This window comes from Penicillium manginii (assembly GCF_028828005.1).
Source record: "Penicillium manginii strain IBT 31320 chromosome Unknown utg000010l:1.0-1143873.0:1.0-1144522.0, whole genome shotgun sequence".
NCBI lineage: Eukaryota > Fungi > Ascomycota > Eurotiomycetes > Eurotiales > Aspergillaceae > Penicillium > Penicillium manginii.
In genome coordinates, this window is record NW_026643111.1 from 709,661 (window position 1) to 735,544 (window position 25,884).

The window sequence follows — 25,884 nt, forward strand, 5'->3', positions numbered from 1 at the left end:
AACCTTTGAACTGTCCGGGTGATTTGACTTGACTACATCATATCAATCCCAACTCCCAACTCTTCAGAATGGCTCGGCCTACCTCCAATGGCCTGACCAAGGCGATGCAGTCCCTACGACTGTCCTCGCAATTCTCACAACGCTCCTTGGTCCCTTCATCACGGCAATTAACCCGTGCCTATGCGACAGAGGCAGAGCCAGAGACCACCAACACGGCAATCCAACCGGAATCAATCCCCGACTTGTCTGTCCAAGCAGCTCCAGAGATCGATTTCTCAACGTCCTTCCTTCGCAACCCGGCCCGAATTGTCCCTGCTTCTCCTTCCTACTTCTCCGGTAGCCCGCGATTTGTCGACCACGTCCTTCACCTGGAGTCCCTACAAGCCCGCTACGCCGCCCTCCCTCAATTGCCAGCCGGCGAGGCCCCCCGAATGGCCTGGTTCAAGCTGAAGCAGTTCCGTGAATACGTTGGCGAGGCCGTGCCTGTCAAGAAATACAAGAGCCTGGTGAAGATTCTCCAGCGCCTGAATCGGATTCAGACTGAGATGGTGCCTGGTGAAGTCCGCACTGTGCTGGACTCGTTCCTGCGTCCTGGAAACCCGTACGCCGTGGTGCGCGAGACTCCTGAGCTGGATGAGAATGGAAAGGCGCGTGCTAAGGGTAAGCGAAAGGAGTCCAAGGCTGTTGTTCACCTTGTCGAGGGTGAAGGTGAGATCCTTGTGAATGGGAAGTCTCTCGTTGAGGCATTCCCCCGCGTACACGATCGAGAGAGTGCGCTGTGGGCCCTGCGTACCACCCAGCGAATGGACAAGTACAATGCTTGGGTTACGGTTCGGGGTGGTGGTGTGACTGGCCAGACGGAGGCTGTTACATTGGCGATTGCGCGGGCTTTGATGGTACACGAGCCTGGTCTGAAGCCATTGCTGCGGAGAGGTGAGTTCGAGTTATCCTATTACTGTTATGTTCGTCGATATTGGACTGTTGCTGACCATTTTCTTCTTCCTCTTAGCTGGTGTCATTACGGTCGATGCTCGTCGTGTGGAGAGAAAGAAGCCGGGTCATGTCAAGGCTCGCAAGATGCCTGCCTGGGTCAAGCGTTGAGACCGGTCAAAGGCGATATTCTTCTGCAGCGATACTATCTTGTATTATCTATCTCATGTATTATTTCACTTGCATGGCATTCAAAATTGCCAGTTTTGTTCTATATCCTACATTCAATGCATATGGAGCTTCCATCGAATGATAAAAGTCAAGGGTGTCTTTTATATAACTGCCCCTTCCCCTCGCTGAGATATCAACTTGGCATCCTTGAATCGGCTTACTGTGTGGCTGTCCCCTGAAATCTCCCCTGTGTTAATTACCGAACCGTGCAAGGGTAGGGTTTCAACTCTTCCGTTGCTGGGAATGTGCTAGCCGACTCAAAGTTGAATATAATTCTTATCAACATCACCTACATAGTACTAGTATGATGATACTAGCCCCAACCCTCTAATCCTTTCGGATATTCCTTTATTCCAGTAAATCGGCCTCCCTCCAATCTGACCTTTTAGGGAGCCCAGGGCGAGGCGTATGCATATCACAATGTGACGAAAACTTCGCCCTGCAGATGACTGTGTTTGTTCGAAGCCATAAGGACCCGATCGATTGGCACACCAATCGGAAAAGCAAAACATGAGCCGCGAGCGATCCCAAGGCGTCCTAGCCAGTCCATGTCACGGAAACTCAAAAACCACGACAAACATTCATCTTCTACAGAGTATCCGTACATGGGTACGGGTACGGGTGATGTGATGGTGATCTCATACAGAAAAGAGGTAATGTAATCATAATGCATTGCGCCGAGAGCCTATAACTATTTCCCTTCCTTCTTTTTTTTTGTATCCCGCGCCACGCCGAATGCAACCATCCTGAAAAAGGAAAAGGAGAGTGAAAATGGACCCTGAGATCCAACTTGGGGTAGGTACTGTACTCGGGGTACCGCATAAAGCAAAAGAGAAGAGTTGATATGTACACTTTTTGTTTCATTATCGTTGAAATGCACCGTACTATGTAGTGCGGCGATTAGCCTGGCAATAGCGTATACTATACTCCATAGTCGTTGCCAATTTGGGAGAGGAACAGAGTGAGGCGGAGGGGTAGGTTTGGGTGCGGGTGCGGGCATGTGGGTGTCAGATGGGAATAGAATAGAATGGAGCTGATTTCAGCTCTTCCTTCACGGGAAAGACGGGATGGGATGAGAGCGTGATAGTCAAGAGGGGTAGAGTAGCGTAGCGTAGAGTAGAGTAACGTAGGGTAGCGTAGAGATGGACATGATGGAGTTGCGCCCAAATGGGTTGATCTTCGAGATCGGGCCTTTTCTTTCGAGGCGACGAATCGTGCAATTGACCAGTTCCAAGGCTGGGCTTTGGGAATGATCTCACGTCTCACGTCCCGTCGCGTGTGTGGGTGGGTTGATTGGCGTGGCGCTAGTAGGCAATAGCTTGTGCCGTGGCGGCTGCTACCTCATATTTTGCCCCGCAGCTAACCTGGACCTCTGACGATTGATCGCCAGATGGATGATGGGCCCGTATCTGTATGGAGCCGAAGGGTTGGAATCTGAGGTGCGTGATGGCGATTTCGTTGATCAATTAGGGCTTGGGTCTTCCCGTGGTTCAGGCTCAGGTTCAGGGTCTGGTTCAGGGTCTGGGCGCCGCGGCCGTGGGCTCGGGTAGCGCATGGACGCGTAGGAGTTCGGGTCGACTATCTATCACATCTAGACATTGGCCCAGGACTAGTGGAAGATGAGTTAGACTTGGGTTCCCGTTTTGCGATGCGTCCTGATTCCAGAGGGGGGAAAAGTGGAATATGGATAATGTTGTAGAGTCCATATTCTGCTCTTTTTTCGATCTACTTACCACATAGGATCTCTTCTTCCCAAATACCCAATTGATAATCGACCAGCCCATGCTGCTCTAACTGATCGCAAAGGTGGATCAGATCCTTGCCCATGGCTTCCAACTGATCTCGACCGATGAGACTCGTATGCGCTGGTGAATGGCCCGTCGTGACCAGGTCCTGGAACAGATCCTTCTGCTTTTGACACACGGCTAACCAACAAAGGTTAAAGTCGTTCCAGAGTTGTAATCGATCATGATAGAGAATATGATCATCGCGCAGAATTCCTATATCGAAATATCAGAGAAAAGAATTAGTACATCGTTTTTTGATACTTTTTCCCTCTTTGGCAAATCCCCGCTGCGCCTGTCATATGATGCTTGTATGACCCGCGCCTGCAGGCGCAAGAAAGGAAGCGAAAAAAAAAAGGAATAAAAAACCAATGAGAAAGGCAGAGAAAAAATACAGCTCCCCGGTTTAAAAAACAGAGCCCAGGCCGGAGTGCGATTGTGGTACGACCTTTCCGCACGCTCTGGGGCGCGGCAGCAACCTTGTACCAGCATTGTACCTCCCGCAAGGTAAAAAATGAAAGAACATGGAAAGGAGCCGAACCTACCCAAATCCCGAGCGTTAGCCACAAGCCACTCGGAAATTTCCAGCAGCGATCGGCTGGCTTCCACCAATCGTCCGGCGCGCGTGTCGTCAAAGGTGCTGCGCAGTGCTCGCCGGTACTGAGCATACGCTTCGTCGAGGTTGGAAGAGTCGTCCACGGCCACGGCCTGCTGGGGCTCGGAGGAGCCTTCTGGCTGCTGCTGATGCTGATGCTGCGGAGGATCTAATCGGCTAGTCGGGCCAATTGGGGTGAAATCGGTCATGTTGGCGGGGAAGGGTTGCATAGTACTCGGACGTGCCATGGGACCAGGTTGATTATATGGCATCTGCGCGTTGAGATAAGGCGAGAGCCCGACTGGGACCCCCGTCTGCGAGGGTTCCTCGGGGGCGAAATATTGTGGAACGGCAAACTGGTTCGACAGGGCCTCAATCGCTGCAGAGTGCCGTGGCGGGTACTGTGGAACAACTTCAAAGGGTCCTGGGGCTGGACCCTGCTGACCAAATCCGTACAGCATGGCGGACTCGTATTGCACGAACGGCGGCACCTCTTGCGGTCGTCGGCGCTGCTGGCCGCTCGTAGATGGCGTCGCTTGATGTTGGCGCGGCCGTTCGTACTCGGGTGGATAGGATGCCATGTCGTTGCTGCTCTGCAGTGAGCCGCCGGCGAAGGAAGTGCCTGTGTATTCGTAGTCGTAGGACATCGGCCCGCGGCCTGGCGCCTGCGACAGCCCTGTTGGGTCTCCACGTGGATGTATGTTGGAAGACTCGAACGAGTCGGCTGCACGGCCCCTGGCCCTGGAATTTCCGGATCTTGCCATCAGTCGTTCATTCTGCTTGCGGCTGTCGCCATCCATTAGGCCGTCCCACCGGAGCCCGTGGAGGTCGATATTGGCCCAAGGTTGGGAGTTGGGGGACAAGGGCGGACTTGCGTAGGATGCCAGCTTGGAAGAATAATTTGGTATCAAGTTCAAATTGCTTAATTTGATATATTGCAGTAGATCACTGGTTATCCCAAGGTTTTGGTATTTTCCTTTCCCTTCTTTGTGGAAGTGTTTGATGGAGTGATTTTGTGGGAGTTGTCCGCTGTATTTGCTTTGTATTTGCAAATATTTGTGGACATGGGATCTAGATGATGTAGATCTGGATGTGGACCCAACAAATAGGCACGGAGAATTTCAAGATTGATAGCCACCGAATGGGGCGTCAGAACAGGAGTCCGAGTCAGACGAGGCGTACCGATAAAGAATGCTTTAGCGAGAAGCAGTGAGAGTGAGAGTAAGACGACCGAGAAGAAAAAAAAAGTCGAAGTGAATTGATTACATGGAGACGAGGACGAGAGTTTGGCGACGAGATGATTGATGATTTATAAAACGAAGCCAAATCCAAAGCCAAAGCCACGGATGACCTAAAAACAATAGGACCAAATAAATGGAATCCACAAAAATAGAAAAATAGGGCTCCAAATATGACGAATCTGATTGTAAGATGAGCAGAGAGAGGGGGGGGGGGGAAATAAAATAAAATAAAATAAAGGACGGTGATAGATGAGAGAGGGGGGGGGGAGGGGAGAATAGTGACCCTAAGAAAGGGCCGAACGTACCAGTAAGAAGCGAAAGCGACGATGAACGAAAGGGCTGCAACAGAATAAGAACAAGAAAAGGTCAACTCGTGGAGAACCGGGTACCTGGAAGGGATAGTATTTGAGACTATCTACTTGGGATGGCGCTAGGCCGACGATCGCACACCGATCTACGAACTCGCGTCTGCGATCGCCCGGGAACCCGATGCGCTGGTTCCTGGTGGATTTCCCGAAAGCTAGGGATGACAGGGTCAGGTGTGTGTCTTTCTTTTCTTTTTCCTTTTTTCTTTTTTTCTTTTTTTTTTTGATTATTATGATTATTATGATTATTATTTTTTCTGTTTCTTTTTGGATGTGTAACTTGCGAGAGATGGGGCTGAGGAGACCAGGCCCTTATGGGAACGGATTGAATTCCCTCCCCTCCTCTCCCTCTCCTTATTTTCAGCCACGGAGAAATCAAGAGTAAGCAGACCTGAAGGATGAGTCGTATTCAGCTCGTCAAAAAAAAGTATAGCTGTAGTACAGTCAACCGGAGAGGGGGGGGAAGAAGAAAAGGAAGAGAGAGAAGAGAGAGAAGAGAAAGAAGCGGAGTGAGGAGGAGAAGAATGATAATATGATAGATGATATGATAATATGTAGCAATAATAGTAGTACGCCGAAGTACTCCGTAGCACTCCGTAACAATAATGACAATAATAATAAAAGGGGGGTTCGAAGGAGGGTGACTGGACATTCCGGGGCGCATATTATTGCTCGGACAGCTGCTGCACTGCTGTTCCTTTCCCCTCCTCCCTCCCCCTTCCTTCTCGGATATCTGCAACAAAAGAGCAGGGCACTGTAGATCCACTTGGGTCAGAAGTACGGAGAGAAAGTAAGAGAGAGGGAGAGAAAAAAAAAAAGCCTCTTGGGAAGCCAGGGAGTAAGGATTTGAAATACACATCGGGCATCGTCCGGATCTGCAATCTGCAGCAAGATTGAATCGACCCAAGACACGTAGGTTGACGATAGTGAAGTGGAGCCAGAGATGTCAAGTCAAGTCAAGTGTCAAGTCAAAATCCCGCCCCCAGGATTCGTTCCGCCCCCAACCAGATCCGATACTTTGGTTGGGATGGGGACAGTGCCGACGTCAAGGGGGAAGAAAAGAAAAGAAAAATTGTGGGTTTCATCTTGTTCCGACCAGCCCTCGAGACTAGGTCAATGATGCAATCTGCACAACCCGGGACTCGGTCTGATCTGGCACGCCCTCCTGTACACCCTTCGCCTTCGGTATACTGGCCGCAACTGGGAGCCTGGGTAGTTTCACCACGGCTGACGTTTCTAGTCCCCTGTCAGCTGACAATGTCCATTTATAGCCGAGCTGGGCTTTGCTGCTTCTACTCGGAGGAATAGTGACACCGAGAGCTCCCCGGCGAGGCAGAATGGGTGGGAAAGGAAAGCTGTGGAATGGGATTGGAATTGCGACTGGACCCCCCCCTCCCGGTTGAGATTGCACCTCACCACGAGACTTACAGTTCGGCCGGAGGTTGGCCCGAGGTTTGGGAGGGATAGGAATATCATTGGCAGTAAACTACATTGCAGGAAGGGAAAAAAAGCACATCACGTCGCTGGTCATAGAGTCATAAGGCGGAAAGCCCACCTGCATGGATTCACCACAAAGAGAGTGAGGAGGGACATGAGAACGAGAGGGACAACAGAAGGTGAACCCCAAAACAATAAAATAAAACACAAAAAGGGGAATGCACGCAGAGAAGTGCAGTCAAGCGCAGCCCAGTACCAATGGTAGAGCTCCCAGTATGTCCATCGCCGGGTTTATATTTGATCTGATACCGCGTTAGCAAATGGATCTGCCAGCATGACAAAACACAATCCCTATGTAGAAGGAAAGGAGAAGAGGAGATGAGGCGAGACCTACTCAGTGTCATGCTCAAGTTAACATCCGTGCTCTCCACCATGTCTTGAAACTCCTCGAAACTAATGCGTCCATCCTGGTCCTTATCGGCCTCCATAATGGTCTTGTCCACAATCTGCTGCAGTTGCACATCCTTGAGGTTGTTGCCCACCATCATCTTCAACACGATGAAAAGTTCACCGTTGGAGATATATCCGTCGCGATCGATATCGTAGACCTTGAATGCAAATCGAAGCTTCTCCTGTTTGTTGCCCTTGGAACTGAAGGCCGACAGGCCGGTCACGAACTCTTGGAAATCGACATCACCACCACCATCCTCATCGAAAATCGCAATCATTCTATTATAAATTGGGTCAATATGGGTCGTGGCGGGGCCCTGTTGAGAAGATCGGACAGCGTGGACGTACCTCGTGGCAAGCGGGTTGGAGGATACCTGAGGCAAGGACAGGAACTCGTCGCGATCGATCGTACCGGAGCCATCCTGGAGATCGAGTTGTTAGTACATTGCTGAGGGGGGGTTTTAGAAGTAATTCCATGCTGATCGAACCTTATCAAGCTTCATGAATCGCTTGCGCAGGCGATCCACCTCATCGCGATCGACTGTTTTGAGTGTCAGCGGGAAGCTCATGACTTCGTCCTGACGTCACGACCGGGGGATAGCAAACAATTTGAGGTCGAAATAATATTATCGAACAGTTGTGTAGTTCCAACGGAGCCTCGTCGGCGCGCCACATTGTGCATGGCGGCGTTGTTGGGTTCGGATGACTGGTCCATTGCGAATGAGGGGGGGGGGAATGTGAGGGGAAAGGTGAAAGGGTAGCGGGCGGAGGGCGGAGGGCGGAAGGCGGAAAGGAATGAAAAGAGTCAACGAAGGTTGAAGACCAAGATGAGACAAGACAAGACCAAGCACCGATGGAGAACTAGAATAGAGCGGAGACAAACAAAGCCGGGGTAGAAAGGACCACCAGAATAGCCAGAATGATACCAGCGAGCAAGTTTGATAATGCCCAGCCCCGCACTAACCCCTTTGATCCAAGTGACTAACCGGAACGGGACAGGCAAGCGAGCCCCTGAGGCCGTGCGGGCGGCAAAACAGGCCATCACCAGGTGACATTACAACGTCAATCCAACCGCCTGCCGCGAATCCGATCAACTTTAACCGTCATTATCACCCCCTCTTCCATCAATTTTCATCTCAAAAATACGACTACGAGATACTGCATGACCTAACCTTTCGATCGAGCCTCCTTTTATCCCAATCCCGCCCATGGTCGTTGCCCTATTGCGCGTTCCGACGCTATGACTCGGTACGGGGGCCTGGGCCGGACGCGCCCTAAAAAGCTCACTGCTAAGGCGTCCATACCCATCGTTCGCGAAGATGAGATCGATGTAATCGACGACGAACTCCAGTCTACACTCCAACAGATCGAAACCGGCGTGGAAAAGGCCGAAGAGTCCGTAAGTGTCCTTCCCATCCTCCCCCCCCCGTGCCTAATTTTAGCCTAGCCTCATCCCTGCATATCATCACGTGATGACATCACCAAAGCGACACGAAATTTTCACGATGCTGACTCGAGACGCGCCACGTTAGGAATTCCACTTACAAGTCGCGATCAATGCCACTGCCAAAGGCAATGTTAATGCCGCGCATATCCCAACCCCTGAAACTATCCTCAGTAACCTCCAATATGACGAATTGTATCCTCCAATCTTCTCGCAGCCTTCGACATATATCAGGTTCTCCTCCACGGTGGAGGACTGCTGTGGCTGTCCTTATAACATGAACACAGAGGACGATGTCTTTCTCAAGATCTTCAATCAGAAGAACCCGGATGCCCGGTGTTCAGAAGATGAGTTTGAAGCTACAATGAACTTCTTTGAGGAGACTGCCGAAGCCAAACAGCCATTCGCGGCCGTGGATAGCCCGCCCGTTCTGGCATTTGCGGACATGGAAGATTCCATGGATGCTGCAGTGGAAGAGTGCGTGAAGCGCTTTGCGAAAGACATCTATGAGCATTGGAAGTCACAACGAATCGCAGCCGGAAATCGTTCGCTTGAGCCACGCTTGAAGGTAAGTCGCAATCGCGCCCTTGTAACCGCCCGTACTTTCAGAGGAATACTCTACTAACAATCGAACCTCTGTAGTTTGAGACTGGCCAGGATACTGATGACAGCGATCCGTATGTCTGCTTCCGTCGTCGTGAGGTTCGTCAGATCCGCAAAACGCGTGGTCGGGATGCCCAGAGCGCGGAGAAGTTGCGGAGGCTTCGCAAGGAGCTTGAAGATGCGCGGCAATTGGTTGCCTTGGTGCGTCAACGTGAGGTTGCTCGGAAAGAAGTGCTTTCCATGGAACGAACCCTGTTCGCACAGCGCTCTGAGGTTAGGGATATGAAGCGCAAGCTCAACATCAAGGACGATGATGAGGACCTCATTAACCAAAAGGTATGTTCTCCTGGTCCTGTACCTTGTCCTTGCTGCATATTTGCTAACATCCCCCGACTCAGCCCAAGAAAAAGCAACCCGAGATGGCATCTCGACAACCCACTGCTCCCCAAATACGCATGCCCCTCAAGGCAGGATTGCAAGGGGCAGAAGATCTTCAATTATTGGAAGATCACCAGGCGGAGAAGGAGAACGAGATTATGCGCGATATCAAGCAGAATATCGCAAAGCACATCAAGTGGAACGAGGGCTTTGTAGACCACACCCGTGCGCCGCTGTCACCATCCCCAGAAAGGACATTCGACAATGCGGCTTTCCGTCCGGCCTTTACTGCACAATTGCCCACTCCGCCATCCTCAGAGGCATCGGCTGATGCAATGGACACGGCACTGGACGTCACCAGCCCCCTCTCCGGCGGGGGGATAAACTTGCCTCGAGGGCCATGGAGCTGCATGAAGAACCGTCTCGTATACCGTCATTCCGGAGACGAGTTGGTCGTGGCGGAAGGTTAATGATCGACCGTCGAAATCTTGCGGCACGCTGTAAAATCGAAATGGACCCCCTCCGGACTGATCGATTCAAGTTCGATCAAGAAGACTCCGATGAAGAGTCCTCGTATGAAACGGATGGTTATAGCATTCAGATCATGCAACACCGGGCCATCACCATGGCCAAGGCGCGGGAACAGGCCGCAGTAGCTGCTCATGCGCAGGCGCAGGCGCAAGCACAAGCAGCAGCTCAGGCCCAAGCCCAACGACGATTGCAAGCCGATCAAGCCGGCAATGCCCCAGGGCCGAATGGAGCTCCACCAGCTCCGCCAGCTATGGTCGCTGCACCATCGGAGGCTTGATTCGTCATTCTCTTCTCTTTTAACGTTTTTCTTTTTTTTCCTTTTGCAGCATTTGGCGGGCGTTTTGTTTTTTCCCCATCATCCCGTCGCCCCACCGCACCTCACCTTATCACTTTTCACCTTCTCCCACACTGTAGTTTTAGTACCCTTCATGTTTTGACGAATATCGTGGGCGACGAAGGGATTGATGGACCCGCTTGTGCTTTTTTCCCTCTTCCTTGCTTTTCACGCCCACCCCCTTTCTTCTTCTTTTTCTTCGTTTTCTTCCTCCTCTCCCCCCTTTACCCTTCGATACTGTTGCAACTGCCCCGTCATCTTGCTGGTCCAGCATCTTGGCGGGTATGTCTGCGTTTGTTAGTGTACATATAACCTTTGATTTCTGGTGGAGGAGAGCGCGCAGGTCGAAGAGACCGCTGTTTTGTATGATGGATAACCGAAGTTATGATGCCTGTGATGATGGAAAAAAAGGGAACAAGGGCAGAAAAGGAGAACTTCCAAAATCTAACAGAAATATAATCACTCGCCAATATTTTGACACTTTTTTGGACCTGCTGGCTTCGTAACGTAGTTCGTTAGGCCACTGCGAGCCCCTGCTCCGATAAAGCGTATGTCCGATATCCACCTCAACCACCACTCTCGGGGCCGTTGGTCGTGTAGTTCGTTGTTCGTTTGAAAAATCAAGCTGCACCGATGGATTCAAGCATCGCCAGAACAGCCTGGAAAATTTCCTTCTCGCCCATACGTACCTGGAGAGCCATCTTCAGCCGACGAGATGACCCTTCCAGAGACGCAGGTGAGGAAAGACTTTGAAGGAGTTGGGTGTCCTGAGCGAGCGATGTTGCATATTGAGCTTGCTTGGTCTGGAAGGCCTTGTAGAGAAGAGTGGCCTGTTTCAAATCCATGGATGGCTTTGGCAGCTTGTTTTTGGATTGGCGCTGTTCGAATTCCTCGGGTGTCTGCGTCAGCGTCGTGAGTAGAACGACTAATTCTGCAGGTAGAATGTCCTCAAGTGAGGCATTGTTCAAGGGTCTCGGGATGACGTATCCGTCTTCCAAGACTTCATGCTCGTCGAGGAATTGAAGCTGGAATCAAAATTAGTCAATTGTCCAGATAAGGCGCAGCGATGGTAAAGTTCGCTGTAGTTGCGTTGGCGTACCCTCGGTTGCGATTCCAAATTATCGGTAGGAAGACCGGCTGATTGGCAGATATCTCTCAGGGATAGTTCAACGACGTCGAATGGGGCGTAGTTTTCTGTCACGTAGCCGTAGCGGCGGAGTAGGTCTGCGCGAGGAATCTCTCCGTAGTCATTGAAAATCTCCTCGTTTTCACGGATGGGTTTCAATGCACGCATGATCAAGGACTCTTCTTCTTGGTATAAACGGGCCTAGATGGGTGGGTTGTTAGAAAGGACTAGTCTGTCGGGATCCAGGAACAGTTTCTACCCACATTGTTGCGGTCAGCGTCGGCATTCAGGAGATCAGCCAGAGGGACCATGCCCTTGGGTAGCTGCTCTTCTTCATCATCGGTCATATAGCTATCATCCGCATCGTTCATTTCGTCATCATCATCTTCGGGTTTCTCAATGTCAAAAGCATAAGCCATGATGAGAGAACCCATCATGTGAGCAAGTTCCAGCAGAACGGCAGCACCGGCGTCACCCTCGTATGAAGAGATTTGACCAACAGGCGGGAATAGAGACGGGTTCGCCCGTACAGCTGGGGCGATTGACCCCAGGATAGACTCATCGGCACCCTGTTTGCCAATCTTGTCAACAATGGCACTGGCCTGCAATTCATGCAATTCCGCCGCGGACCAGAACATCAATGTGTCAAATTGGGTGGGCAGAATTTGGAAGTAAGCTGCCCATTGAGACGAGGGTCCCTTTAGGTATTCGTATATCATCACTAGCATCAGGGACAGCCAGGGGCCCAGGTTCTCCACATCTTGGGGGGAGCAGGGACTTCAGGTCTGAATTCTGCACGGCGAGAATTAGGGAGCGCGGGATCGAGAATAGTTCTTCTCCTTCTTCGATGTTTGATCGGGCCACTATTGTCACAAGAGGAGATATTGTTAGCGAGGGTGCTTTTCTTATGAAGCCAATTTGTTGAACACTTCGGATTTTGTGTGGTGGTGGGGGTGGGTTGGAATTGCAATTTACCGATTCCTCGTCCAGCACCATTCGCTCGAAGGTCGGCTAGGAAGATCTTGGAGTTGACCTTGACACCCGGGCTTCCTTCCAGCCAAGAAGTGAAGTTGTTTGACTGTTGCTGGAAGCTTGATGGGTCGGAAAAGTGGGTGGAGGAGGACATGTTGTATGAGATGTAGTTGTAATCGAAAGAAAGAATGGGGAGTTAAGGAGAGGTGGGGGGGAAGAAAAGACTGGATAATAGATCCTTATTCCAGTCTCTGCTCGGATGTCCAAAACGAGAAAGGGCGAGAGATTTGGAAGAGTTGGAGGAGTGGGGGGGGAAGGAAAATGAAAGGGTAAAAGAGTATGTAGATGGAGGACCCGTAATTATTCATAACTTTCCTTCGGAGAACGTTCGGAGAAACGGAAATGCCCCATGGCGCCGCTTTAAGCCGATAACGATAACGAAAATCGGCATGACCTTGCCTGAGGTGACCGGGCATCCCATCTACACAGCAGCATATGAAAGCTCATTCTTTCTTGGTTCAATTATTTCCATATCAGCTGCCAAGATGATCGCCATTGGTATGGAGGGCTCTGCCAACAAGATTGGTATCGGTATCATGTCACATCCCAAAGATGGCAGCCCACCACAAGTCCTCGCAAACATTCGACACACCTATGTTTCCCCACCTGGAGAAGGCTTTTTGCCCAAAGATGTGGCGCGTCACCACCGAGCATGGGTTGTCAACTTGGTGAAGGGAGCCCTCAAGGAAGCCCAAGTGTCGGTTGAGGAGGTCGATTGCATTTGCTTCACCCAGGGACCTGGAATGGGTGCCCCGCTACAAGCCGTTGCGATTGCGGCGCGCATGCTGAGTCTTCTTTGGGGCAAGGCATTGATCGGAGTAAATCACTGTGTAGGACGTGAGTATTCTTTTGAGAAATACGGCATTATATTCCCTTTATACCGAAGCATACTGGCTAACTCTTCTCCTCTCTTCTTCATAGACATTGAAATGGGTCGTCTAATTACCGGCGCAACCAACCCCGTCGTCCTATACGTCTCTGGCGGCAATACACAAGTGATCGCGTACAGCTCTCAACGGTACCGCATTTTCGGCGAGACTCTCGATATCGCCGTGGGAAACTGTTTGGACCGATTCGCCCGCACATTACACATATCCAACGACCCTTTTCCGGGTTATAATATCGAGCAGCTTGCTAAGCAAGGCAAGCAACTAGTAGACCTTCCATACGTGGTGAAGGGCATGGATGTCTCCTTTTCTGGGATTTTAGCAGCGATCGATTCATTGGCTGCGACGTTGGGGTTAGGAGGGGAGGAACGGGCGAGAGAAGATGCCGAAAGGGCCTCGAACGTGGAGCAGACAAGCCAAGACAAAGACTCTGACAACAAACCGACACGTGCGGATCTGTGTTTCTCTCTTCAGGAAACTGTATACGCTATGCTTGTTGAGATCACTGAGCGTGCAATGGCACATGTTGGATCTAAACAAGTTCTTATCGTTGGCGGCGTGGGCTCCAACGAGAGACTACAAGAGATGATGGGTATTATGGCACGGGATCGTGGTGGCAGTGTTTATGCCACGGATGAACGCTTTTGCATTGATAATGGAATCATGATCGCGCAAGCTGGAATGCTGGCTTATCAGTCCGGCTTCCGGACGCCTCTGAAGGACTCTTCTTGCACACAGCGATTCCGGACGGATGAAGTGCATGTTAAATGGCGGGAGGATTAATGTTGCATACTTTGGGGTGATCTTGAAAGGAAACAGTCACCGGGACGGAATAAAATAGATATGATTATGTGATATGAAAGAAAGAATACATTCAGTGCCATAAAAGACATCTGTAAATCGATCATACTTAGACGAGTATTGTAAGAAAAGAACAGTGGTGCTTCAGTGGGATGTTTCAAATGAACCTTTTAGCATCTATGGGGTGCTTGTAAATGAAAGTCCTCTGCAATACTAAAACGCGACATGGTTCTACTCGATACTACACCTAAACTAATTAATTACTTCTTGAACTTCATCATCGTTAAGGGACACTTCGCTGTATATTATATTTCCGATGTTTCAGCTTAACAGGTTGGATGAATTCTCATAAGATAACCCGGTCAACAAAAAGACACGCAAAATTGTCGCTGTGTTCTGGAGATATTGGGGATGAAATGCAAAATAAACCACAGAACAACGCCGAACTAAACTCCAATTTACAGAACGTCAAATTCTTGATGCAGTGCGAGGACTTTGCATAATGTCCACAAGTAATATTTCATGGAAATGGCTCGAAATATCAAAATCCGCAAGTGTAAAAACCCACACCATATGTTGAAAGTATCGCTTACTCCAGATCACCGGTTGGTTTGTACAAGATGGTTGTGACATACTAATGAAAAGAGTCAATTTATTTCTCCAAAATAAGATGTGGCCGGGGGGGGCTTCTCTTTCTCACCTTTCGCTTGTATCTGGTCGTCACACTCGTGGCGAGCACACCATTTTTGATGCTGCTGGTGGCAAGATGGTTTAAGACAGTGTGGTTGGGGTAATTGAGAACACTGCTATCATCTTTGGTAGGAGTCGTGCTGTTGAGAATGGATTTGCCAAGGAATAAAGGTAGACTTGGAGGTGTCGCAGTGTCCCCAATGACATTCGCAGCTTGAATATATGCCGAGCTGTCTTCTTCTTTATCTAGATCGGCGAGGAACTGGGGGATTGCACCGCCGAAATCACCGGGTGGAACCTCTTCCTCGATTTCTTCTTTTTTCGGGGGGTCGTCGGTTGTCTCTTCGGATTTTCCATCCCGGGAGCCATCCACTATATTCTGCGAGTCGTTGACACCCGCCGGGGTGTCGTTGTCTCTGCGGGCATCGTCGGCGCTGATTTCGACGTAATTAACGAGGTGGTTGGTGAAATCTACTGCGGTTGGAAGAGTATCGGATGCTCGCATTTCTCCGTCGACGATGAATTTCAAGTGGTGGGTTCCGGGGCGGAGATTCAATGTAGTCGACATGACTGCACCATCATATTCGCTGTGAGATAATTAGCCAATCTGCATCCTGAAATTTCGATATTGCTCGAGGCCGTGCTTACCCTCGGTGTAGTCGGAACTTCTTCTCCCAGTTGACGAAGGTACCAGTAACATAAACTTTTTGACCCGGTGCAGACCACTCTATAATTGTAGGCACAGCCTTTCCAACTCCACTGGTGGTGAACGGTTGGAGTTCATCTGCCAACTCCTCGCCGTCCATGGCCTCGCTGCTAATATGGGAGGTCTCTTGGTTCATTTGGTCGTCGAGAAGTCGATCCGCTGGCATCGATTGTATGTGCGAATCTTCGGGCCCCATAATAGGGGACCCTGGAGTGGCGGTGGAATCGGCGATAGGTAACGGCAATCGTGGAGGTCGTTGGAGATGTTGCGCTGCATTATAGTAGGAACTCATGGGCGGAGCCGAGGGGGCCATTGGATCGCGTCCCGCGGCATGGCGCGCAACTGGGACTTGCACCGGGTTGGAGAGATCCGGCGCCGGGACATTCTTCCCCTGGGTATATTCAGGACTCTTCGAATGATATTTCTCTGACTTTCTGGGGGTTCGGGCGGTAGGTTCGGGGGTGTTTCGTGACTGTAGCTGGTGTTGAACGGAGCCTTGGTAACCCGCTGAGTGGCCGGCAGCTGTCTCCCTTGAAGCGGAAGGGTCGGCTACAGTAGCTTTGTGTGTCGGAATCGCATTGAGAGATGTTCGGCGAACGACCTTTCGATCTCCCTGGGTATTGGGGACATGGCCCGACGGCGCATCGCCGCCGCCTTTGGAAGGGTTATTGCCCATCGAAGGCGGGGTAGGAAATGCAAGATCGAGTCGACTCTGAGTTTTACCGGAAGGTGGGTGGGAGGGGGGACGTTGGCGGAGGAGAAGGGCGTTTGAGAAAACCACCGATCAAGTTGAAAGCATTGGAGATGTTGTCCTTAGATCATGATACGCCAAGGAGTACGAGGTAGAAGGTCGAGGCCCATGACGCTGGGTACCCAATTGGGACAGGGCTTAGGGCTCGGTCATAATTCGGTCTTCCCCAGGTTCTCGACAGAATGGAACAACGTATTTCTTTATTTTGTTGCGATCCATGTAGGTATATCCATTATTCATAACTCTAATCATTTTATCTCATACTTCGGCCTACTTTCTTATAGATCAACAGGGTATTACCATACAGCTGTATGCATACTCGGAGCTCTCTGCTGTATATTATACATCACGTGATTAATCGCATTGGGATCGGCCTTAGTCATCCGGGATCGTCCTCTTTCGGCGCCTATAATTGGCAAATCAAAGATCGGTGGGAAACCATTCACTCTAGCATTGGAAACCAATATTCCTGAAGATTGGAGCAATATTCTGGCTTCAAATTATGCATACGATAATCATATTAAAAGCTGCGTACCCAAGTCAATTAATCATCTTGTTTTATATATACAGATTGATAATGGTATGGTGGGGCTGAATCACGTTACCTCTTGGCGTTAAAGTCATGGGAACATGGAACATTAGGGCTGTTTGTCAGTTGACAAGGTCATGATGAGCACATCTTCCACAGGATTCTGCCTCGGTATATTTTTCCATGAAATAAATTATAATATTCGTGAGCGTTTCCATTCTTCAAACAAGAGCAATGGAAGGAGTGGTGATGAAATGTTCGCCGCATCGCCGCAAACGGAAGTAAACCTTGAATCGTTGATAGCTTCCGGCGGAGAATCCGAAAGCTCCTGAACCCAGTTCCAACAATAGACATTGTTTTAGAGAAGTCTCTCTCTATTAGGGAAATTTCGATGCATAAGGATGGGTCGGGCCCCTGCTTCGGGATCATCGGACAAAAAACGGCGCGTGCCTTGATGATGATCAGTTCGCCCAACACTGCCCTCCATAGATGTAATGCTGATAACATTGTCATCGGCTCTCCATGATCCAGTCTCATGGTCCGTTTTCGTGCAACTATTTCTCATTCCAGAGCATACTTCTAGGTCAAAAGATCCCCTTCTCTGCTCTATTTCCTTTTTGAAGTTTCTCCCGCCTGTTCGTCACAAGATGCAGACCCCGTCAACTCCAATATGATAATTCAGCACATCCCACCGAGAAACAGAAGCATCATAATTCCTACTCCAAGCGGGAATCTTACTCCGATATATTGAAGAATAGAATAGCCCGACCCAGACAAAGAAAGCACACCCACGGACCTTCTTTGCGACACTCTGAAAAGGAACCCGTCCTAGACAAAGACGTTACATCGACCGATTTCCATGGCTTTTACAGAGCCCACTTCCATCGTACCAGAGCGCCTTCACAGAGCCACTGAAAAACTGAAGACAGTCATCAGAATGAAGTCCTGGCCACACACCCGCTTGCGAAAGCAGCAAAAAGAGCAGCCCGGACGCTGCCACCTCATGGAATTACCAACCGAGTTACTGCTTGAGATCAACTCCCACCTCACGCTGATCCCCGAAGCCGCCTTCGCCCTAACCTGCAAGCGCATGCTCGCTATTTCAGGCGAAATTCTCAGCTCGAAATCCTTACGATTCACCCGCGACTTCGCCCCTCTCTTTCACCATTATCGCAATGGCCATAATTTTGCTACACCACGGTGGCAATTCATTACACTCTTGGAGAATAGCCGCTGGCGCACATGCTCCAAATGCCTGAAGTTACACCCACGAACCGCCTTCTCATCGAGAGAAATCCGACGCAAGGCTGAGAATAGAACTTGCAATGTGGGTGAACTGGCCGGCATCGTTGATTTATGCCCGTGCAAGAAATTGACATTCCGCGATAAACTGGATCTCATCGACCATCTTCGGGTACGAAAGATTTCACTGCGAGCCCTGAACTCGCAGTTTGGAAATACGGTCTCCGATCGCTATTGCTGGCACTCGTGCACGGAACAATACGGACCAACTCAACTCAAGATGTCATTATTCCCTGAGTTGAATGAAGAGGATCAGTTGGTTATGCACTCGGAGTATCAACTTACAACCGAATCCGGCCAGGTTGGCAAGGAGGAATACATGACACCGCGCTTCGGATGTGCCCATCGCTCTGTTGACCTTTGGTTATCGAGTGTTTACCAGTCCACCATTTGTCGGGTTTTCGATTCATTTTGTGCGTCTTGCAAACGGATTACGGTTTGTAGTGCGTGTGACACAACACTCAAATGTCGTCGGAAACAGCCGTACAATACTGAAGAGGGCGGCAAGGTCACATACTCTTTTTGGACACAAAGATCTCTCGGAGGCTCTGGCAATGTGCCCGATGCTGCTTGGGGGGGTTCAAAGAATCCATCCTGCAGAACCGTCCATTGGCGTGGAGAACTGCAATGAGCTCTGTCCTTGGACGGTCCGCGAACACCCACCCATCGCATTTTCGCCTAGTTTAGGCGAAGAGATAATTCAACCTGGAATGAGAGAGTCTCCTATGAACTCTTTGTATTCTTCCATTCAAATGTTGTGAATGAGAGACTTTGAATGGACGGCGATGGGGGCTGGATGTCATCTGTTGTTATATATACCCCTATATCGTATTTAATCTATTATTTTTGTTTATGGATAGCTTCAAGTATTGATACAATACAATAATAACTTCATAAAAGAATAGCATTTACAAATTCCAGTCCAAATTGACTAGGCGAATATAAATAATTTACCTAGGATAGTACTCTAGTAAGGGTGGACCTCCGCCTATCGCAATCGCTTATCAGCTGATCTCCAAAATGGTTTAAGGTAAGGTCCGCCCGTCACCCGACGCGACGTCTTGCAGTCTTCCGAGTCCAACCCGCACGCTTTGGGGGATCGGCTTCAGTTGGCACATTAAGGCGATGAGCTTCCCACCACCACATTCCGGTCAATACCCGCAGTATATACCCCCGCAGTACCAAACGGGGCAGGGACAGGGCCCGCCGCAGTTGCTCTACAGCAATGCCGGCACCCCGGCACCGGCGCCATACAATGGCTACAACAAACCGCCAATCTACCCTCAAGGGATGATGCCCTACCCTGCCTATCCCCAATACCACCAGAACCCGCAGCATCCTGTCCAACAGCCGGCGCCGCATTCCCTTCCGCAGTTGCAGCAATCTCCCCTCATCCATCACCGGCAGCAGCAACAGCAACAGCAATTGCCGCAACAGCAGATGCAGCAGCAACCTCAGCTTCCGCAGTTACATCAGCAGTCCCCTCGTCTACAAATGATACAGCAACCTTCGCACCCTCAAATACAACAACAACAACAACAACAACAACAACAACAATCCCCGCGCCCCCCAGGTGCAGCAATCTCCGCGTGCCCAGGTTCAACAAATCCAACCGCAACCCCAGCTTTCTCAAATTCAACAGCAATCCCCACGCCTTCAGATGCAGCAGCATCAATCTCCACACCTTCAGGTACAGCAGCAACATCAATCCCCACGCTCCCAAGTACAGCAATCTCCGCGCGCCCAAATCCAACAAATCCAACCACAACCCCAGCTTTCTCAGATCCAACAACCATCACCACGCCTTCAGGTGCAGCAACATCAATCCCCACGCCCTCAGGTGCAGCAATCTCCGCGTGCTCAAATCCAACAAATTCAACCGCAACCCCAGCTTTCTCAGATCCAACAACAATCCCCACACCTTCGGGTGCAGCAACAGCAATCGCCACTTCCTCAGGTACAGCAATCCCCGCGTGCCCAAGCTCAACAGCAATCACCACGGCCCAAAGTCCAACAATCGCCGCACCCTCAGGCCCAGCAGCAATCGCCGCGCCCTCAGTTGCAACCATCTCCGCGTTCCCAAATTCAACAGCAACCCCAACTTCCTCCAATACGCCAACAATCTCCGCGCCCTCAACCAGAGCAGTATTCTGCCGGCCCAACCTCCCAAGGCCAGGTTCCTATGGTGCAAGACCCACCTATCCTTGCTCCGCAACCTGTGAAGCCAGTGCCTCGAGCACCTTCATCTCTTCCGCAGGAGATGCCACAGCAACATCAGTTCATCAACCCAGCTGAACTCTTCGTCCAGACCCCGCTGCCAACTGCGCCACGGTCGCGATACACCTCCCTGCCACAGTTTGACGAGATAAGTAGCGCTTCGCTGGCTGTTGACGAAGAACCTCCACTTCCACCGAAAGTGACTTCAATGCCAGCGCCGGCAACAGTCTCGGCGCCAAGTCCAGCCAGAAATCTATCAGTCCCAATTATTACACCCCAACAAAACATCCCAAATATCCAACCGCAACAGACTTCCCAGGCCCAGAAACCGCAGAAATCGCAGAAATTGCAGCAGCCTCAACAACCGCAACAGTTTATCAAGCCTGAAAATCTCACGGCCCTGGATCAGCCACCTGCTACGGTCGAGGTTAAACTTCCGCCCTCTGCTACGCCGACGCCAAAGTCAAATATAGTACGACCTCAACCAACACCTTCACCCGCAAACAACACCGTTCCACAAGTGGTGGTTCCGGCACCATCGCCGGACATTCAAGCAAACCTGCAAAAGCAATCCCCCAAGAAACCACAATTGAAGAAACAACCCAGCCAACAGTCCATCGAGAAGCCAGCAAAACCCTCCAAGCCGCCTGTGGATTATCAAGTCTTGCTTCTATCACTGGCAGACGAATATTTGAATGCCGCACATAGCCATGGAACCACCATGGCACTGTCTACTAGAAGGGATGAGGTTGAAGAGTACTATAAGCTAATCTCCACCGGGTTAGGATGCCTAGAGGCTGTTCTCAAGGTAGGCAACTGTCAGTCTTCATGAAATATGCGCCTGTCGCTCACTCTTTGTCGATAGAACTGGAGACTGCAACCTCGCAAGGAAGCCTTGGTGAGACTTCGATATGCGCGGACATTATTTGAGGAAACGGAGAATGATCTTGAGGCAGAGACTGCTTTGAGCAAAGGCGTATGTGTTCCTCTCTCTATTGTATCGAGTTTAGCGGCTAACTTTTACGAAAGATTGATCTTTGCGAACGAGTGAGTACCATTTAATATCTTGTGCACGCACATGAAACCAACTAATGCATCTCAGAATCGCATGTTAGATTTGAAGTACAGCATGCAACATCTTTTGGCGCGAATGCTTTACAGGTCCAATCCAAAAGCTTCTTTGAAAGCAGTTGATGGAATGATCCAAGACGTCGAAACGTATGTTATTCCTTTTTTGCGCGCTTCTGCAAAACTGAATACTAATTAGCCGACAGATATCGACATGCGGCCTGGGAGTATGCATTTCGCTTTCTCCGTGTCTCGCTGTCATTGTCAGCGCCTACGCATCAGGATTTTGTTCAAGCCCTCCAGCACCTCCACAAGATTGCAGCGATGGCCAATCGAAATGGCGATAGAGCAGTCGCGGCAATGGCAGCAGTCACCGAAGCGTTGGCACATCTCCAGCAAGGCGCCGGCTCTGATGCAATCGAACAAGCACAGCGTGCTGTAGCGACCGCCCGGAGCCATCAGCTAAATGACGAACTCCGCCACATCCCTCAGCTTTCTACTTTGATCCAGATCGTCGATATTTGCTGCAGTTTACTTGAGTGTGATGTGAATCAATCGGCTGAAAAACTCAAGGTTATGCAAGCCCTGGTGGACGAAACGCTGAATGACGCTAATTGGCGCCCCGATGGCTCCTTTTCCGTTCCGCTTAATGGAAAATCTGCCGGTCCATCGTCAATCGACACTGGGGACATTCTACAGGTTCAAAGTGGGACTTTACTGTTGAGCTTTAGTTGGCTTCCTCAGCATGATCTCTATGCGCTTTCATATTTCTTGAGCTCCATTACGCTGAGTGCCAAGAATTCTTATGATGGCCGGAAGGCGGAAAAGTTCCTCGACGAAGGGATTCGCATGATCCAAGGTGAGTATATCATTAGATTATCGGTACCCTAGCTTTTTTTTTATACTCATACATTTGCAGGGGACTTTACGACGCCACAGGAGATCCCGGAAGCCATGGTCAATGCGGCCAGACGCGTTGAATGGCGCCGAACCCTCTATTGTAATTTCCTTCTGCAACGGGTCTTTCTGTCTTGCTCTAGAACCGACTGGGATTACGCCAGTCAAACCCTCAAGACCCTCCGGCAGGTGACGCAAGAACTTGGGCCCAACCTCCCCAAATCCATCGAATGTCTCATGGAATACGCCGCCGGCGCCATCTTCCAAGCGACGGGAGATCTAGCATCCGCCTTAACGATCTTCCAATCTCCCTTGTTAACATTATCTCCATCAGCGAGCAAGGTCTCTCGCAACGACCCCTACCGCGACATCTGTATTCTTTCATCGCTGAACACAGTCCTCATTATTCGGGACCCGGCCCATCCAGCCCATCCCCACCTCCCCGCAATCCTGACAACCCTCGAATCCTTCTGCCAACACAGCCCAAACAAGTACATTCAAGCGGCTTATTTCTTAGTATGCTCTACCGTGCACACGGACTCGACCATCCAAACAAAACAATTTCTCCAACAGGCTCTCCAGTCCGCGACGGCTATCAGCAATAGCCAGATCACATGCATGACTCTCACATTCATGAGCTGGAAATATTTCCGCGGCGTCGTGGGCGAACAGGCTGAAAAGAGCGCAAGGGCCGGTCGGGCCATGGCGAAACGAGCAAACCACCGACTATGGGCCAGTGTCACGGACGAAATGCTCGCCGATACCCTCGAACGGCAAGGCAAGGGCGAAGAAGCTAGCAGTGTGCGTGAGGAAGGTCAGCGACTTGTAATGGGTCTTCCGCCTGGCTTGAAACGTTCGTGAGAATTGTGGATCTCAGATCTTTGTCCTTGACGTTATTCTCTTGATGCTTTTTTGTTTTTATTGGACGGAGTTCGTGTATGATACCATCTCATGACTATGGTGCAAGGCATCTCATTTATCTAGTTTAGCCGAGATAGACCGGCGAGTATAGCTGGTATATGTACCATTTATGACAGTTTGAGTTCAGGGAGTATACACCTGCCTTTTTAAGGGCAGCAGGCAGTCAAGTAGATACTTTAAATGACACCCGGCGTTTATCTAGGTGCCGCCAGGTCTAGAGAAGCCCAATAAACTTGGGTTGGAGAAAAGATCATACAGATCTGATTAAAATCCCTGGTTCCTTGCATTCGCCTTAGGATCCTCTCACCCCGGCGTCTACTTAGTAAATGGCAGCCAAAATCAAATCCACTGCATTATAAAACATAAACCGAACATCAGTGCGGTATGGTATAGAGTCGCGCTCTCGCGCCGAAAAGAAGCAGAAAGCTCAGTAATAGACATATAAGGCATTCAAATTATCAAAGGAAGAGAAATGTCTCAAGAATGGGATTAAAAACCAAAACAATTCCGTTCAGCAACAAGCACTTCGCTAAGTTGACTTGACTCGAAACCTCAAGCATAACCGTTACGCCCGAACAACTGCGACTAAATATGCACCCGCCACACCCGTAGGCGCCGCAAAACAAGACAAATGCAAGAACGCTCAAAAGGCAAAGACAAAGACAGAGCCACACGCTCACGCTCACGCTCACCCCAATCCCGCCCAAACGCCCCGAATCCGCCGCGCGAGTTGGATATCCTTTTGCATGATAGTGACGCGCTTCGCGTGGATGGCGCATAAATTCGTGTCTTCGAAGAGATGGACCAGAAATGCCTCGGAAGCTTCCTGGAGCGCTTGGATGGCGTGCGATTGCCAGCGGATTTCAGAGCCTCGTTCGGCGGGGAGGAGGTCTCAGGGCTACTTCGCGGACTAGGCGGGCGAAGGGGAGTTTTGCGATTAATAGGTCGTAGCTGCGCTGGTAGCGGCGGATTTCTTTTAAAGCGACTGTTCCGGGCTTGTAGCGGCGGCGTCGGCCTTGGGGGGTTGGGTCGCCGGCTGGAGGGTTGGGATAGGGTTAGTGGGTGGTTGGTGGATTGGAGCGGTTGGCCTGGGGATGGGGGAGGAAAACAAGGACCCTGCTTGGACTGGACTGGACTGGACTGGGTTTTTGCGCAGACAGATAGGGTAGGAATGGGATGGGGAGGGACACATACGTTGTACATTTGATGGTCGCTTTCCGGCGGGCTTCTTTATCGGTGTGCCGGTGGTTTTGCGCGTTGATGGGGAGCTTGGGCCCGTTGTTGATTTTTGTGCTGGGCGGCCTTTGCCGACTTTGGATGCGGTTTTCACGGGCATTGTTTGGTGATGGTGATTCTCGTGACGAGGGAAATGATATAAAGCCGATGGCAATTAGGGAAAGTAAAGGACTCCCAGTTTAGGAACGAGGCGCTGCGATTGAGTGTATGCAGGTAGGTAGGTAGCTCTTCGATGCGCTTTTTCGGATCGCCCTTGCAGGAGGTCGGGGTAGAGGGAGGGGATGAGAACCGGTGGAAAGTATTATCAGAGGGAAAATCGGGTCAATAGTGGGGGGAGATAGTTGGTAGAGTAGAATAATTGGAATGCCAAAAAAAAGAGGAGGCTGGGGGCATATGAAGATGAAGAGGTAGTTTAACTCATTCCGTCTAGTCGCGATCTCCCGCGTCTCCCGCGCGTCTGTCACGTGCTGTACTCGACAGCTTGGCCTTTGATATGCAGAGCTGACCTCAACTTGAAGGTGGCCTCTTATTGCTCCTTCTTCCCTTTCCCACTCCCTCTCCTCATAATCTCATATCATGGCTGCCCTGTGGGAAAACAATGGGCAGATGGGTCAATTTCCCCTAGAACAATGGTTTTATGAGATGCCCCCAGTGACACGGTGGTGGACCGTGGCCACGGTGGCTACCTCTGTACTGGTACAGTGCCACATTGTGACTCCATTCCAGCTCTTCTACAGCTTCCGCACCGTCTATGCCAAATCACAATACTGGCGTCTACTATCCACATTTCTCTACTTCGGACCACTAAATCTTGACCTTTTATTCCACGTTTTCTTCTTACAACGTTACTCACGTCTTCTGGAAGAATCCTCTGGTCGCTCCCCGGCTCAATTCACCTGGTTGATCATCTACGCTTGTTCCTCACTATTATTGATCTCGCCATTCCTCTCGTTACCCTTCCTCGGGACATCACTCTCTTCTAGTCTCGTTTATATCTGGGCGAGACGCAATCCGGAGACTCGACTCAGTTTCCTCGGTCTGTTGGTGTTCACGGCTCCGTATCTTCCGTGGGTGTTGATGGGGTTTAGTCTGGTTGTGCACAAGACTGTGCCGAAAGATGAACTTTGTGGCGTTGTCGTCGGACACGTGTGGTACTTTTTCAATGATGTTTATCCCACTCTTCATGGTGGTCATCGTCCTTTTGATCCGCCGAGATGGTGGCGGCGGCTGTTTGAGCGCAATCTTGATGCTGATGAGCGAGAACGCCCCGGCCCCACTGATGCGGCGGTCAACCAAGACTTTGCTGCTGCCGCCGCCGCGCCCGAAGTCCGATAAATGTGCTCTACGACTATTTCCTATGGGATTCGGTCCCCTTTCAGTGTCCTTGTCCTTGCCATT

General features: G+C 50.5%; 11 protein-coding genes across 11 annotated transcripts; 6 read left to right on the forward strand and 5 right to left on the reverse strand.

The window, feature by feature from the left end:
- Positions 1 to 68: 68 nt before the first annotated feature.
- On the forward strand, positions 69 to 1,101 carry N7533_013163 (mitochondrial 37S ribosomal protein uS9m; the record flags this gene model as incomplete). The annotated part of the gene is made up of 2 exons (XM_057109813.1): positions 69 to 933; positions 1,010 to 1,101. 2 exons carry the CDS (start codon positions 69 to 71, stop codon positions 1,099 to 1,101), a joined length of 957 nt encoding a protein of 318 aa, XP_056953398.1.
- Positions 1,102 to 2,675: 1,574 nt separating this feature from the next.
- N7533_013164 (uncharacterized protein) lies at positions 2,676 to 4,340 on the reverse strand (the record flags this gene model as incomplete). The annotated part of the gene is made up of 3 exons (XM_057109814.1): positions 2,676 to 2,770; positions 2,895 to 3,161; positions 3,491 to 4,340. 3 exons carry the CDS (start codon positions 4,338 to 4,340, stop codon positions 2,676 to 2,678), a joined length of 1,212 nt encoding a protein of 403 aa, XP_056953399.1.
- A 2,534-nt stretch (positions 4,341 to 6,874) lies between these two features.
- Positions 6,875 to 7,748, reverse strand: cnaB (calcineurin regulatory subunit B; the record flags this gene model as incomplete). The annotated part of the gene is made up of 5 exons (XM_057109815.1): positions 6,875 to 6,885; positions 6,978 to 7,312; positions 7,382 to 7,455; positions 7,522 to 7,574; positions 7,640 to 7,748. 5 exons carry the CDS (start codon positions 7,746 to 7,748, stop codon positions 6,875 to 6,877), a joined length of 582 nt encoding a protein of 193 aa, XP_056953400.1.
- A 525-nt stretch (positions 7,749 to 8,273) lies between these two features.
- Positions 8,274 to 10,266, forward strand: N7533_013166 (uncharacterized protein; the record flags this gene model as incomplete). Its single annotated transcript, XM_057109816.1, has 5 exons — positions 8,274 to 8,432; positions 8,566 to 9,045; positions 9,120 to 9,416; positions 9,479 to 9,923; positions 10,010 to 10,266. The coding sequence occupies 5 exons, from the start codon at positions 8,274 to 8,276 to the stop codon at positions 10,264 to 10,266; spliced, it is 1,638 nt and encodes a 545-aa protein (XP_056953401.1).
- Positions 10,267 to 10,943: 677 nt separating this feature from the next.
- Positions 10,944 to 12,575, reverse strand: N7533_013167 (ribosomal lysine N-methyltransferase; the record flags this gene model as incomplete). Its single annotated transcript, XM_057109817.1, has 5 exons — positions 10,944 to 11,348; positions 11,423 to 11,650; positions 11,713 to 12,170; positions 12,208 to 12,312; positions 12,425 to 12,575. The coding sequence occupies 5 exons, from the start codon at positions 12,573 to 12,575 to the stop codon at positions 10,944 to 10,946; spliced, it is 1,347 nt and encodes a 448-aa protein (XP_056953402.1).
- A 391-nt stretch (positions 12,576 to 12,966) lies between these two features.
- kae1 (O-sialoglycoprotein endopeptidase) lies at positions 12,967 to 14,151 on the forward strand (the record flags this gene model as incomplete). The annotated part of the gene is made up of 1 exon (XM_057109818.1): positions 12,967 to 14,151. The coding sequence occupies one exon, from the start codon at positions 12,967 to 12,969 to the stop codon at positions 14,149 to 14,151; it is 1,185 nt and encodes a 394-aa protein (XP_056953403.1).
- A 607-nt stretch (positions 14,152 to 14,758) lies between these two features.
- N7533_013169 (putative Snf1 kinase complex beta-subunit Gal83) lies at positions 14,759 to 16,241 on the reverse strand (the record flags this gene model as incomplete). Its single annotated transcript, XM_057109819.1, has 3 exons — positions 14,759 to 14,803; positions 14,870 to 15,446; positions 15,508 to 16,241. The coding sequence occupies 3 exons, from the start codon at positions 16,239 to 16,241 to the stop codon at positions 14,759 to 14,761; spliced, it is 1,356 nt and encodes a 451-aa protein (XP_056953404.1).
- Positions 16,242 to 17,782: 1,541 nt separating this feature from the next.
- N7533_013170 (uncharacterized protein) lies at positions 17,783 to 18,778 on the forward strand (the record flags this gene model as incomplete). The annotated part of the gene is made up of 1 exon (XM_057109820.1): positions 17,783 to 18,778. The coding sequence occupies one exon, from the start codon at positions 17,783 to 17,785 to the stop codon at positions 18,776 to 18,778; it is 996 nt and encodes a 331-aa protein (XP_056953405.1).
- A 1,029-nt stretch (positions 18,779 to 19,807) lies between these two features.
- On the forward strand, positions 19,808 to 23,190 carry N7533_013171 (uncharacterized protein; the record flags this gene model as incomplete). Its single annotated transcript, XM_057109821.1, has 6 exons — positions 19,808 to 21,172; positions 21,230 to 21,340; positions 21,394 to 21,411; positions 21,467 to 21,582; positions 21,639 to 22,291; positions 22,352 to 23,190. The coding sequence occupies 6 exons, from the start codon at positions 19,808 to 19,810 to the stop codon at positions 23,188 to 23,190; spliced, it is 3,102 nt and encodes a 1,033-aa protein (XP_056953406.1).
- Positions 23,191 to 23,938: 748 nt separating this feature from the next.
- N7533_013172 (histone H3 family protein) lies at positions 23,939 to 24,586 on the reverse strand (the record flags this gene model as incomplete). Its single annotated transcript, XM_057109822.1, has 3 exons — positions 23,939 to 24,076; positions 24,153 to 24,286; positions 24,445 to 24,586. 3 exons carry the CDS (start codon positions 24,584 to 24,586, stop codon positions 23,939 to 23,941), a joined length of 414 nt encoding a protein of 137 aa, XP_056953407.1.
- A 476-nt stretch (positions 24,587 to 25,062) lies between these two features.
- On the forward strand, positions 25,063 to 25,821 carry derA (putative ER-associated proteolytic system protein Der1; the record flags this gene model as incomplete). The annotated part of the gene is made up of 1 exon (XM_057109823.1): positions 25,063 to 25,821. One exon carries the CDS (start codon positions 25,063 to 25,065, stop codon positions 25,819 to 25,821), a length of 759 nt encoding a protein of 252 aa, XP_056953408.1.
- Between the last annotated feature and the right edge of the window lie 63 nt (positions 25,822 to 25,884).